The sequence below is a fragment of the Protomyctophum bolini genome, assembly GCF_963924005.1.
Source record: "Protomyctophum bolini genome assembly, chromosome: 4".
Lineage (NCBI taxonomy): Eukaryota > Metazoa > Chordata > Actinopteri > Myctophiformes > Myctophidae > Protomyctophum > Protomyctophum bolini.
The window spans coordinates 18,840,712-18,855,860 of record NC_137865.1 but is presented as its reverse complement, the minus strand read 5'-3'; the positions used below and the strand labels follow the sequence as shown (position 1 = coordinate 18,855,860).

At 44.4% G+C, this 15,149-nt stretch overlaps 1 protein-coding gene across 2 annotated transcripts in view; it reads left to right on the top strand.

The window, feature by feature from the left end:
- The window catches only part of LOC308314745 (calcium-independent phospholipase A2-gamma-like), a 36,612-nt gene that overhangs the window by 9,210 nt on the left and 12,253 nt on the right, over positions 1–15,149 (top strand). For both annotated transcript variants that reach the window (XR_013963984.1, XM_080762413.1), the window contains exon 8: positions 942–1,136. Coding sequence is in view for 1 of the 2 variants with exons in the window: in XM_080762413.1 (XP_080618539.1) it covers positions 942–1,136 (195 nt within the window). In the remaining variant the exon portion in view is untranslated. The remainder of the gene's footprint in view (positions 1–941; positions 1,137–15,149) is intronic.

The window sequence follows — 15,149 nt, the reverse complement described above, 5'->3', positions numbered from 1 at the left end:
TAATGTTAGAAAATCACACTTTTTGATACAATGTGTTTGCTGCTATGATACTGATCATAGTGGTCACAGTGGTACTGGTATGTATAGTATGTGAGCATTTCGACCAATGCTCAGCCAATCATACTCATGGACCGTTCCGGAACTATTAATTTTATGAAGTTGATTGAGGGGACGGGGTGCATTCCACTTTTGTTATATTTCATCATTAAAACAGGTTTATGTAATGTACAGTATATGCCACATCTGTGACGTCTGTGACCATGTGACGTCAGCAGAGGATAAAGCTTAAGCTCAGGCTTATATTATATTCCCTTCAATCTTTAACCCTCATATGTCCAATTGCAGACTTGCGTGACCTGCCGTTTACAGCACAATGTAAAGTACTTGCATGGATTTAAAGCTCTGTCGCCACGACAGATTTCAGTCATTTGGATTCCATAGATCCAGTAGGGGCAAAATCCCACCGCGACTTCCGACTGCGTTGGCAACCACATTGAAAATAGCCGTTCGACTAGCACTTGTAGATCGGCTATTTTCAGTTTTTGTTTTCTAAAGATTAGACCATTTAAAGTGGTCAAATTAGCAAATACGATTTGAAGCATTTTCCACAAAACCCCAATGGTGTCGGATATTTCTTAAAAGCAAAGGTTAACTTAAAGCTTCAATCTGTGATTTATTCACCTGATTGGTACTAGTATGTGGAATAGCAGGAACAATATCACTAAAACATAATTTCTACATAGTTGTGTTAATTGTTTAGGAAACAGCGCGCGCATGTGTGTGTGTGTGTGTGTGTGTGTGTGTGTGTGTGTGTGTCACATAAAAGGACTTGGCCATGCTCATTTTTTCAAGCGTGAGCTTTCATTTTGCTTTAATCCATGGAAATGCTACAGTTTGTGTGCAAAAAAAAACATCTGTTGACGACATGTGCCGTCCTGCAGGTGTCAGCAGTGAGCACCATAGTGAACCGGGGCCTTCCACTGAAGGCCTACGTGTTCAGGAACTACAGCCTCCTGCCAGGGGTGCGCTCCCACTACCTGGGAGGCTGCCAGCACCAGCTGTGGCAGGCTGTCCGCGCCTCCTCGGCCGCCCCCGGGTACTTCCAGGAGTTCACCTTGGGGAACGATCTCCACCAGGTCAGAGAAGAATCTCATTCTCATTGATTGTTCACACACAAACAGAGCAGGGGTTGTACAATAACTAATACCGAGACTGTGTCTCTTCAGTGGTTTAATGAAAAGGAAGGGATGTCCGCACACTGTTTCTCTGCTCCCAGGAAAATTATTTTAACGTTTAACACGCTCTGTTGCAATGAGGACACAGAGCTTGTTCCATCCATCATCATTTCGTAGGAGAGCATGGATAGCCTGAGGCAGGCATTTTCTATAAGATTGAGATTTGCTAGTAAAGACAGCCTTTATTTTCCTAATATAGTAGAATAGTAGAGTAAAATTAATGGTCAACATGCTAATAAATGTTACATGGCAAAGTGTCAGGAAGCTACTATTCAACATCAGTCAGGTCACATTCTCACCTAATACTTCGGTAGACTCAACGCGGAGAATTTGGGATTCTTGCCTACCGGTATTTCATTTGCTGCGGTTTGCCTTCACACTGTCATCCGCAGCAATTGGAAACGCAGCAGGGGGGACCTTTATCAATGTGTTCCATTCATAAACTAGCCTACACAGTGAAATCTATGGTGATAAAATTATACTCATGGGGCATGGAGGCACAGCGCTGAGCGCGCGGCACTGATATAACAGACAGCAGCGCAAAATGTTTACACACAGTGACAGCACTCCATGTTTACGGCACACACAGACAGACAGAATATTCTGTAGGCTATAATACTGTTACACTGCACTGCAGTGTTTATGTGTTTTCTTAAGCAATTGATTAATGTACATTGTACTCGTCCTCATTTCGATCAGGGCTTCAGTCTCCTCATTCGACCAAACCCGAAGCGAAACCCCCGTTTTTGCTCGGAGTATAATGCGGTTCTTTGATACGCATTAAGATTCGAATGAGCCTTCACACCTGCCAAACGAAGTGCACTTTCTGAAAATGCGCAGCAGGATTCGTTTTAATCGCAGCAAAGCTCTCTGGTATGAATGTGTGTGTGTGGGCATTAATGCTGGCCGTGGCCAGACAGTGGCATCACAACATTCGCCTTTAAGTCCATGGTTATATTGTAATGTACGGTAATTGCAATTTGCAATTCTGACTGTTAATGGAAGATTAAGTTACAGGCATTTAATCCAGAGCGATTTACAGTGAGCAAGAACAAAAACATGGTAATACATATAAACAGTCATCATGAATCTTACGCAAGCTAAGAACCTAACAGTGGAATATCTATATAATGAAACTAGTCATAAACACTATAGAGTGCTATGTCTACATAAAAAGCTATCGAAGTTACATAAATTGAGCCTTTGTATACTGTAAGGCTGTAAGGTCATCACGGCTACAGGCTAAAATGGAGTCAAAATTCAGACTATGGCGGAAGATTGGGAGTGAGTTTGCAGTTCTTTTTATTTTATTTTATGATCAGTACTTTATTTAGATTTTTTACAGGCTAAAATGGAGTCAAAAGAGGTGGGTTTTCAGACTATGGTGAAAGATTGGGAGTGAGTTTGCAGTTCTTTTTTTTATTTTTATGATCAGTACTTTATTTAGATTTTTTTACAAACGCAGAAAACAGAAAATACAAACGCAAGCAACAACAGAATACGTATTCATGGACATTATGTATGAACACAGAAACATATATATATAGGTATAGGTATCCAGAATCGTAACCATACCCTATCCTATGCTATGCTCTATGCTTCAAAGGCATATCTGTGCCAGACAATCTCTGACATAGAAATGGAGAATAAAAGGAGAGTCGGGTGCACCAAGGTTTCTTCCTCGTGAACAGAGTAACAGACAATGCTCCAGTTAAAACGTACAGAGATTCATGTAAAAGGGACGAGTTGTACCGTTGACATGTTTCAGTTTGCACACTCATGCATGCACACCGTTTAGTGAGTGCCAGAGCACGCAGCAAGAGCACAGTATAAATGGAAACCAAAAGTAAGAGGTAATAAGAAAAGATGCAGAGTTAGCCAAATATACAGTATGAAGAATTGATTGTTAGTCAGAAGAAATGTAAACCGCACGTGGTACAGTCGGACATTAAGGCTAAAAGGATAACGCAACAAGATCAACGCAACAAGGTCCTGGGGACTTGTTTCCAGTTTTCCACTGTGGTCCTATGTATTCATCAACATAACAAAAAAACAACACACAAATGTCATCAACAAATACAAAATACCATGGGCTCTATTTTCGTCAGTGCTAAACCCCTTATCTCTAAACTTTTCTTTACCATTACTAGAAATACAAGGAATTAGAGGGAGAAACGGTATCCAACTCAATCAACTTTAATGACCGTCAGACAGGAGTTTTTATGTAACGCACGGTAAGACTACGGTGATACTGATTAGTAACTAGTAAGTATTATTGCCCACGTTAAGCTAAGGTGTCGAAAGCTTGCCATCCTTCGCAACGGTTACTAAACTATTTGGATTGGCATTGGACAGTCTGTTTTGGAGTGGGGTTTAGTGAAGGGCTAATTCTGTTGATCCAGAAAGCAAAGTACTACTGTTTGTTTGAGGGTGCCTTTTGTTGTGACGTGTCGTTATTCTTCTGTACCGGTCTATGCCCTGTATCTGTAACTTTTACTGCTGTGCTGTCTCTGGCGCCTGAATTTACGCTGCGTCTGCGGGATCAATAAAAGCTATCCAATATACAGTACTGGAGCGGACAGATGGCTAATTAATGGTGCATTTACAAAGCATTTATTTATCCGAAGCACTTTACAAAGTGCATTTCACACACCCCAACGGCAGAGGCAACCATGCAAGGCACCTGCTCATCGATTCGGGAGCAGTTAGGGAGTTCATTGTTTTGCTCAAGGACACTTCAACATGCAGCCATGAGGAGTTGGGAATCAAACCGGGAACCTTATGTTTTCCAAGCAGCCGCTCTATAGCTCCTATTAAACCCTGCCAGACCCCGTGCTGAATAGTGACTAGCTACAGTCTCTCTATAGCTCCTAAACCCTGCCAGACCCCGTGCTGAATAATGACTAGCTACAGTCTCTATAGCTCCTAAACCCTGCCAGACCCCGTGCTGAATAGTGACTAGCTACAGTCTCTATAGCTCCTAAACCCTGCCAGACCCCGTGCTGAATAGTGACTAGCTACAGTCTCTATAGCTCCTAAACCCTGCCAGACCCCATGCTGAATAGTGACTAGCTACAGTCTCTATAGCTCCTAAACCCTGCCAGACCCCGTGCTGAATAGTGACTAGCTACAGTCTCTATAGCTCCTAAACCCTGCCAGACCCCGTGCTGAATAGTGACTAGCTACAGTCTCTATAGCTCCTAAACCCTGCCAGACCCCGTGCTGAATAGTGACTAGCTACAGTCTCTATAGCTCCTAAACCCTGCCAGACCCCGTGCTGAATAGTGACTAGCTACAGTCTCTATAGCTCCTAAACCCTGCCAGACCCCATGCTGAATAGTGACTAGCTACAGTCTCTATAGCTCCTAAACCCTGCCAGACCCCGTGCTGAATAGTGACTAGCTACAGTCTCTCTATAGCTCCTAAACCCAGACTCCATGCTGAATAGTGACTAGCTACAGTCTCTATAGCTCCTAAACCCTGCCAGACCCCGTGCTGAATAGTGACTAGCTACAGTCTCTCTAGCTCCTAAACCCTGCCAGACCCCATGCTGAATAGTGACTAGCTACAGTCTCTATAGCTCCTAAACCCTGCCAGACCCCATGCTGAATAGTGACTAGCTACGGTCTCTCTAGCTCCTAAACCCTGCCAGACCCCATGCTGAATAGTGACTAGCTACGGTCTCTCTGAATTCAATCATTCAATTATGACATTAAAAGGAATTATGATGTCACAGCTTAAGAGGAGTTAGCATGCACGTTCTAAAGGTAGGAGGCCCTATACCTTCTGGTTCTTTACAAGGGGAAGGATTACAACTACTGTGCCGTCACAACTGTCTCTAACACACACCCCGTCTCATTTAACAGACACATGCTAAGGAGACCCGTCCATATTTACATTCTATTTAAAAGGCCTCTGGATGTTTTTCTGTTGTTCATTCAAACCGGTGGCAGAGTAGCACAATGATAATATGTTCTAAATGTGGGTAGTACCCTCTTAATATTGTGCCTGTGGGTGTCACTCACTTTAGAGAAGTAGTTGGTCCAGTATGAGGGTACTGAGGACATGCACTGTCTTAAATAGTTACCAAACCATTTTTATTTGCATAACCCCGTCTTCTACCCTGAGCCATTGCAGACTAGAAAGGTGTGTTGGAATTAGGTGGTTCATGGGCTTCACGCAGAGAAGTTGTTGAATCATTTTGTTTTGAGAGGTCTGAAGCGACAGTGACAAGATGACTGGAGACACTGCTGAAGGGCTCGTCCAAGGACGACCTAGAGAGAGAGCAGAGCTTTACGCAGAGAAGTTGTCGAATTATTTTGTTTTGAGAGGTCTGAACTCTGAAGCTTAGTTTTTTGTGACAAGATGACTGGAGACGCTGCTGAAGGGCTCGTCCAAGGACGACCTAGAGAGAGTGTACAGTAGGCAATCCAATATAGTATACATAGTTATTTATTACACGGCTTGGTTGAATGCTTGATTCTGATCACTGAATTCAGCTGCGTGTTATATCTGGATAATGACCGCTGTCTAATCAAAGGCTCAGAGCACCTGGTTCTTGCACTGCTTGAATATTATTTTGTATCCGACATGACAGCCATCTAAACATATCATTCATCTGTAACTTCATGTTGTTCATCCAAAGTAACAGCAACTGTCCTTTTCAACTCGTGTCTCTCCACGCAATTCTCTGGCACTCCACCAGGAGGGTGCACCTCACACTTTGAAAGCCCCGCCTGGTCTCTAAACTAAATGATTGCAGGTTGGTATTGTGACAGGACATTAAGTCACAAATAATGCTACTGTTAAAGGCTGCATTGCAGTAGTGATTACATTTTCTGAACTTGTTCGATTGTTCTGGCCGGATGAAATGAACAGTCTTTATCTATGTCACCAAAATGTTCTTCTGAAAGCACTGACAATCATCCCCAAAATATCCTCACATTATCGACGGCTAGATATTTTTTGATTTTGTCAGCATAACCCATGCCAGCAGTTACTGTTGAGTGTGTTTGTCTGGCCTGTCCTGAAGTGGATGAATAATATTCTCAAATGTCAACATGGAGCATATTTCCTCTCAGTCAGCGTTCATTTCCAGGCAGTTGCATTTTGACAGGAGCATGAGTGAAGTGATGGAGTAAATCAGAGTGAATGCACTTAACTCCATCACCATTTAAGGTATGCATTAGCCAACACACAGTAACACACCCTCCCTCCATGTTTACCAATCAATAGAAAAGCTTTATGCTCAGTCATTTGCAAAGGAAGCCATCAGACACATGCAAGAGATGAAGTTGTTTCACTCATGATGTTTCGGGATTCAGTGCGCGTAGCCTGGCTTTGCCTCCTCGTGTCAAGCTGTCAGTATGTCCTTGATTTGATGTGGCAAACGCAGATGTAGAGTACGCGCCCTGAAGATATCTACGTGAACGCTTCACGGTAACACACGCGCACACACACACACACACACACACACACACACACACACACACACACACACACACACACACACACACACACACACACACAGATAAATGTCTGTCTTTGCATCAAACCCGGTCCCACTCCCTCACACCTGTGTTCTCCCCACACTGTAATTGGTAGCTGGGTACGGAGAGTTGGTGAATGGGAAGCGCACGTACCGTGAGCAGGAGGGTAAAGAATGAAAGGGACTGGCTGATCAAAACCCATCTGCGGTGGGAGGTTTCCCCAGGTCTCATCCTACTTGGAGATGCATGCGTTAGTCGGTCTCTCATCAAATATCAATACCAGAGACTGACTGCCACAGTTATGTCTGTCACCCTCAGGAAAGAAACGACAATCTAATTATGAATCTGTATTTCAAAGCTCTATGCTAAGTAGCCGGCCCAGGAACCCTGGGGAATGTGGAACATCATCAGCTGTAATGTATAAAGTATGTGGATTCAGTTAAAATATTAGTTTTACTTATAGCTGTGAATAGTTGTGCATGCGTCATTTTAAGGCATCATTGCTTTATTATAGAGAGTTGAGTTGGGGGGGGGGGGGGGGGGTGGTGCTTGTTTTAAAAACACGGTGGCTTCTTTTCCAGTGATAGAATCGGTCTGGTGTCTCTACTTCAAGTATGTGTGTAATGTTATTAGAAATACCAAAACATAAATCATTATATACCATGCATCTAATATTTTTTTATTAGGAATATATGGCCATATTATTGGGCTTGTTTTGGGAGGTGATATTTGGCTTATTTCTCTCGCAAGATTTGGCTTGCTTTTTATTTGGGGGTGGGTTGGCTTATTTCTCTGACGAGAGTTGGCAACACTGATGGAGAATGGTCTAGGATGCCTGGAGTGTTGGCCAGGGTGTTGTAGAGAAGGAAGGAAGGGACAGACTGTGTTAGCTGATCTAAATGTGCAGGAAGGGGTGTATGTAGGGGTTGATCATGGATGTGGGCAACAACTGGAAGAGAGTTTTAAGACCAGGCTGTGAGCCGCAGAATTCTGCGTCAGTTGCCTTCCCTGTGGATCTCTGTCATGTATGTTGATGCCATGTTATTGGTGACAACAGAGGTGTGGATGGATTGGACACAAGGACACACACATGTTCTTTTAGACAGCTCGCCCCTTTTGGCTCCATTATAAAATGAGAACATTTCTTCAATTGTCTGTGATGTATCAAAAATAGAGCTTAATATTTTTTTTATAAAGATACATTTTTCATGGAATCCTTATGATCGTGGTTCGTATGGTGGCTGGAATGAAATCAAAGAATGTGTTTAACAAAAATGAATCTCTTGTAAACTCTTATCTGTTTCATAAAGCTTGTAAACACTTTCATAATGCAATTAAAGGACTGGCCAGCCTGATGCCTTATTCTGTCGGCTGCTTGTGCTACTAAACGAGGAGCAGCGCCAGGACAGCAGAACATACCGTCTGTGTGATGTCAGTATTCCCTAGTGAGGGAGTCAACTTGCCCATTTTCCACGGGCGCCCACTGGGTACTGAGCTTTACTCCCGGGCTCCACACAATCACCCTTTTGTATGCCGAGTGCAAGGGAGCAGTCGTGCCCATGTGCTGAACGAATGCCGGAATTCTCAAGCAGTGTTGTGAAGAAAGTTCCGATTGTCCATTAATGCCTCTAGGATTCTGCAGGCTGCAATGCAAATCTTTAAAAAAAGTGCCAGAATTTTTAAGATTCATACTGTGGCGCAATTGCAGAAAGCGTGACTCGGTGCAGGGCCTTTTGAAACGGCACAGCCATGGCATAATCACAGCCAACGCTTAGTTGCCACCATTGCCTTGAACTTGATGCAAGGGAGCCCTGCGGTAGAGGAGAGATGGCCCATTGGCCAGCAGGGCGGGAGGGAGGAGGACCATGCTCAACATTAAAGACATGTCCGTTATCTCTGCTCCAAGGACCACAGAAGAGGAAGACTTGACAAAGGAGCATGTCGGGCATGCATGGAATGGTGAGGAGGGCCCGGTTCTCTCCATTTGGTTGCTATGGCGTCTCCCAAGGCGTCGGGAAGGAATGGGAGCGTGTTCATGGTTCATGCCCACCTCATGCCCGCCAGCCTTTTGTCAGTAGGCCTGGGATCACTGCCCCCAACCACCCCCTAAGTGCCAGTTCTGAGATCCCCGACATAGGCAGAATGCAGGCTGTCAGTTCAACACTTCCAGACAACCCTTAACTCTTTCTCTGTCACTCATGTAAATGAGATAGAGCAAGTAACATTATGTGACTGTCGGTTCTTAAGGCGTGCATTTAATTAGAGACATGTGGTACATTTTCAGAGAGGAAAAGTAGCCGACATTATTCTTGTATTCGATTTATTTTCATTTAGATATCCAATTATATTACCAAATGTTTTGCACAATTTAATCACTATATGCCAATGCAACCTCCCCACACATTTCTGTGTTGCCACTGCTCTAGTATTCTACTTGCTCACCGTAGTTCCTATGTCCTTACTGCTCCCATCCCATTCCCTGCCCATAGGAGTCCCAGCCCGTAGTAGGAGTCCCAGCCCATAGGAGTCACTAGTGCACTGCAGCGGCAAAGATCACCCTTCCTGCCCGGTGTCCCTTAATTCCCTTAAAACACGGCCAGTGTTTTATAGAAACTCGTCCAAGCCGATTGCACCATGGTGGCTTCGTACGAGAAATGACCAACTTTCCCAGTAAATCTCAGTATTTAATACTCCCATGGACCATCGCACAGTGGCGTTGCTTGCCGACTAGAACTGTTAACTTTTGTTTTAGATCAGTTCTTGTCTGAAGTCGACACATCATGCAAATGATGCATAACTGCCGCCGCTTTGAATCGCATATTTCCTTTCCCTCTCTCTTGGCATCGAGAGGCAGTCTTATTGGTCATAAACTAAGCGCATGCAGCATTGCAGTGGCGCAGGGAGGTGAGGGGAGAGGATTTCAGCAGTCTCCTCATCAGGGCCAGCTCCTCCTGTGTTAAACCCTGAGTTCAGAGCCCTGGGGCTGTTGCACTGCAGTTAGGTGCTCTGTTCTGTTCAGCCCTGCTGCAGCAGACGGCTCCCTATGCCCAGAATGACGTACAATAGGAACTCACTGTCTCTAAAGTACACACATTTTCGGACATTTCCCTTTTTTCTCCTGTCGCATGCGCGCGCGCGCGCACACACACACACACACACACTTGATTGCATGGGCACACTTCTTTAGGGATTAGGCCAGTCCACTGATTACATTGACTGACTGCCTGTGTGAACCCCTCCATGGCTTTAATTCCCCTGTTCCTCTGCCCCCCCTTAGCTCCATCACAGTGCTGCCGTACAAAGAACCCAATGCACGGAGCAGACCCCTCACTGCAGCAGCTCCAAATGAGATTTATTGGAATAAATCACTATGTTACAACTTGACAGATGCAAAGGCAGCTTTTTTTTCTTATTTTCTTTACATACAATTAATACGATTAATATGCTAGTGGGTATATCGTACTGAGCACAGAGGACACTAGTTTCCCATTGGCCCATTACTTTGCTTATCATGACGGACAGCAAATATGCTTTTGGAATATGAGGCAGCCAAATGTGACCGTCAAGCCTTGAGAGGGATCGAGGGAAGAGAACCGCTGTGTGTGTTCAAGAACCGCTGTGCACTCCAACGTCTTTGGGGGGTCAGTCACAGGGAGACGAGGGATGATTCACTGTTTCAATATTGTCCGGCGTTTGGGGGAAAGGTAACGCTGCATGATGGCTCTCGATTACTTTTCCTTCCCTGAGGGCATAGTTGACACTCTCTCTCTATCCCACGCACATGGGTCCCTCCACCATTCATAGCCCGGGAACGCGACTTGAACCTCACAGTGACCCTGTGAGGCCTGCAAAGTCAGAGGCCAATGACGAGGACCGGTCTGTGTAATTACATAATGTGGCATGGAGACCTCTGTCTTGACCTGGCCATTCCTCTCTCCGATGGCACTCATCACACTAATGTCATTGTCATTTTCGTCAATGAAAACCTTTGATATGCATTAGATATTATCTAGGCAATTGATTTGTTTCAGTGAGCGGATTTATTTTCCGGATTACACGGACAATGATTTAATGGCAGCACATTTGGTTATGCGAACAACGGAGATTGATTTTGATGATTATTGATGAGTGTTGTCAGTGTACACACACACACACACACACAGGACTGACAAGAGAGAATGAAACGTGAGCTGAATCACCTAGATTCTAGGTCCTATATACAGGACGATCACTGCAGAATCATGATGAGACTGCTCTACAACAGAGCCCACATTGTGACGGGCAGAATCAGATGGCTATGACTGACTTACGTAACCCCTCTCCAATTAAACATTTCTCTGAAAGACCACTCACTGCCAGAGGCTTGTGCTAAATCAGAGACAGACAGAGCTCAGCGGCGCGCCCCCTCAGCCCAACTCTGTCAGAGAAGAAGGGCTCCTAATGACTGCAGAGGGCCGGCAGGAGCTGCGCTGTGAATGCCCCTTCCAGGGCCTTTCAGACCAGAGCAAAGCATTCTGTTGTGGCCACTCATTGTGATCCTCACACAACAAGGCATTGGCAACATTGGAGCATAGTCCAAGAGCATAGGGAGAGAGAGGCATGCACTCAGAATGAACAGGAGGAAGCTAGCAGTCCTTGCTAATTGGAGCTGAAGTACACTGGGGAGTGAAGAAAACATCACTGATACTTAGATACTTTCCTGTTCAAATCAGCACTCTTCCTCTAAGACAGCATACCATTACAATAGAATAGATAGACCACCAAAACGATGGGAGACAAATCAAGTACTAAATTAAGTAGACCATTAAACAAGACTTTTCTTAATTGTATCCGTTCACCGTGGCTCATATTTGTCTTGGAAGACGCCATCGTGCGACGAAACATACAATAGGTTTGAGTGCCGGCAGTTGGAGCGAGCAGGCAGGCTCTGGTGGTCAAGGGGAGTGCTCCCTCCGTGCGTATCACAGCTAGATTTGACAGCGACTGGAGGTGGGGTTTTGAGGACAACTATTATCACTTACACTGCAGAAAAGCTGAAACCTATATATGTTTAAAGAGGGAGAGGTCACAATAAACTTCCTAAGCATTCTTCCTCAACTGCATCTGAAAGTGGGCTGCTATTAGTGTGACGTTGTCTGATATAAGGGATCTATAGGTCTGGAGTGAAGCTGTCATTTTTGTATAAACCAAAGTCCAATTGATATATCGGTTTGTCTACATCAATATCGGCAGTTCTGCAGCAGTTTGTAACCTTTTACAATTTTTGCGCACTGGCTGGCACAGCCATGAAGCCTACAAAGAGTTGTGTGGCGTTTCCCCTAACTTTTTGATGATTATGGTCAAAGACAGCCAAAGATGCTTTTCCCATGCTCCTCAATTGCTCCCCCTGCTCTGGATGGGCGGAACATCTACGGTCGCGAGAATTGATGGGTCACGATATTAGGTTTCAACACCACAAAACGTAAGAGCTTCGGTGACGTCCGGTCACATAGTTTGATAGGTCACAACATTCAACGAAACACAATTTTTGCCTATGGGATTTCCACACAAAATGATGATGACGATCGTGATGGTTTATTTGTGAATCAACCATTAGTTGCCTGAAGGGGAGATGTATAATAGATTTCAGACTCTTTTTATTCTTACAGTGTTTAGATTCCTGTCAGATGGACTCAATGGAGAAGGCTGAGGACATTTTGACCCCTGAGACACGCTACCGTTTGGCAGTCGGATAGAGGCGTTTAAGTAAGGGCTGCATTACTGCACTAAGTCCCCATGAAGGGAAGTGACCTTTGCCCTGTGTCACGCTGAGTGTTTGACGGGCAGCTTGCGTAAGGCCTTTTTCTGTGTGCAGATCTCATTTGCACAATATTTGCCCCTTAAGTACATCATTGTTTCCAACTTAACTTCTCTTCCCTACTGCCCTACCCTCAAGAAACGCCGCCTGTGAGAATGTGGCAGCGGGCCAAGATTGGACCTCACGAGTGCCCTGAAAAGGGGCGAGGCCGAGCCGCAGCGTGGGTCCGAATTCTGGTGTGTGCCAAATGGCTCTCATTATGGGACGAGCCTGGTACCGTCTCCCTCAAGGAAACCTGTTTGTCCCCGACAGCTATAGATGGACATGATGAATGCAACGACCATTTGAATAATGTGTCCTGCCAAGAGTACCACTGTGCATGTCACACTCAACAAAAAACTACTAGTATCCCAGTAGCACTATGGAGCCACTTCACTGTTTTAAATCATACTTTTGCTTGACCAGAGACTCCATCTCTGGTCATTAATGCTATACAGCCCTTAAAGTTGCATTGAAATGGAGACAAGTTGTAGCATTCTATTCTCAACTCACAAGCCGAGTGTGGCTGCTAGTACTAAATGCCCCCCCCTCCACCAAAAATATGCAGCCTTTGTGCCCAAGTAACAGAAGCTGTTATTTGTCTATTAACAAACCAATCTCTAGGATTGTAGCTAATCACCTGCTCCTTCAAATGGTTTATGACATTCTACGTTAACAGGTTCCGTCCAGCCGACGTGTCCACACGTCATAGGGAATCCAATCGACGGATGATATCCATCGATTGGAGAGAGAATAATATTCAGATTTTTTTCCTTTTATATTTTTGAGTGAGGCTCTAAAGCCACCGTACGCTTCGCTCTTCATTCATATTAGCGTCCCGTTAACTTATCTTATATTCATCTGCTAATCCAGGGCACTCTCCGTGGTTTTGATCTAGATGGATATACTAAGCGCTTCATTTCTGACTTCTCATCCGCCTCTCGCTTTTGGAGCTTTTAGCGATATAATAGAACAGAGTAGACCTGGGCATTATACGGCCCGCGGGCCAAATACAGCCTGCCGGCTGACTCTGACCAGCCCGCGAAAGATTACTTGATAATTAGAAAAGAAAACATACTTTCATTACCATATGGGTGAACTAAAACCGCATTGCTTTTATTTTGAAGCCCATGTATTCTCACACTGCATGCAATCTTCACGTCAACTGTGCACATGAATTACGTGTGATTGAGAACCTGTCCCCTCATATGCGAAAATGTTGGCTTTTTGGATTTATTGGTGACAACAGCGTCTGTGAATGCAAATAGCCATGAAGCCCAGCTAAGCATGCAGCTCCACAACTGTGGATCGTCTGTTCTCGGCACACGAGTCGACACCGTTGTACCACAAAGTAAATCTGGCAGAACGTGCACACATCAATGCCTGCCAGGCTGCCAAGTCTCAACAATATCATCACTGGTTGGCTTGTTATTGTGTTTTCAGAACGTCGTTGTTCGTCCTCATCTCACGCTGATAGTAAGCAGTGCGCCATGTGGGTTGTGAAAGTGGCACTTCCAGGGTCCTCCGTATGGAAGAACAACTATTAAAACAGCTACCTCTAATGTTCTCATTGTTAAAATAAAATGCTAGTATTTACATGACTTGTGGCCCCTTGGGAAAAATAATTGCCCACCCCTGTAATAGAATATGGGGGGGTCGGGGGTTCAGAGTAAAAGCGGCCATGTTTTCCCGGCACCCCAGAGCTCCTATTTTGAAGGAATCCCGGGAATGATTGTGAAGAAAGTTAAGAAAACTAGTTTTCTTAATTGGGCTTTGGTTTACTCAAGCATAATAGACATTTTTGTATAGATATTTGTCAGATAAGGTCACGGTTAAAGTAGGTTACAGACTAATTTCCTTAATTCCTTCATTGTTGTGCATACTGTAGTAACAACACAGACAGATCATGCATGCTTACTTACTGTCATGCATAGTGACCCTCCAAAGGCCCATTTTGAGCAGAGAAAAATCAAGTCTTCCCCTAGCTATGTATTGCCTGGTCCTCTACTGGGACCAGGCATTTGCCATAAATGCCGCAGCTTTTAGAAAATGGAGCTGCTCGTGCTCGCAGTGGTGTCAGTGATAAAGAAAGTGCTTAGCTGTTTTATCTCCAACTGTGCTCGTCTGATGTTGCCTTTAGTGTTAGTCCCTTCTAATTCTCCATCAGGGGTAAGGCAAGGCCAGGCACTTTCCCCACTCTTATTCTGTGATTCATTCCTTGGTCTGCCAGACACCCTACTAGTGCATAACGACATCCTTCAGACGGAAACAGCCAGCTCAGCACTTCTACCAGGCTCTTTTGTAGAGTGAGACAGCTTGTGCGACTTTAAGCATGTTTATTTGTATAGCAAATTAACAACAAGTGGTTTACACAAAACATCAAGAGCATTATTAAGAATTAAAAGGTCATTCAACTAATTAAAGATAGCGGAAAATACAAATAAGCTCAAATTAAATGGATAAAAATACAAATTATGTAGCACAAGAAACTAATTAAGTACCTCAAAAGCAGTGGCAAACAGAAAAGTCTTGAGCTTTTGATATGAATTAACAGAGTTCTAGCAGACCTGCAGTTTTCTGGGAGTATTG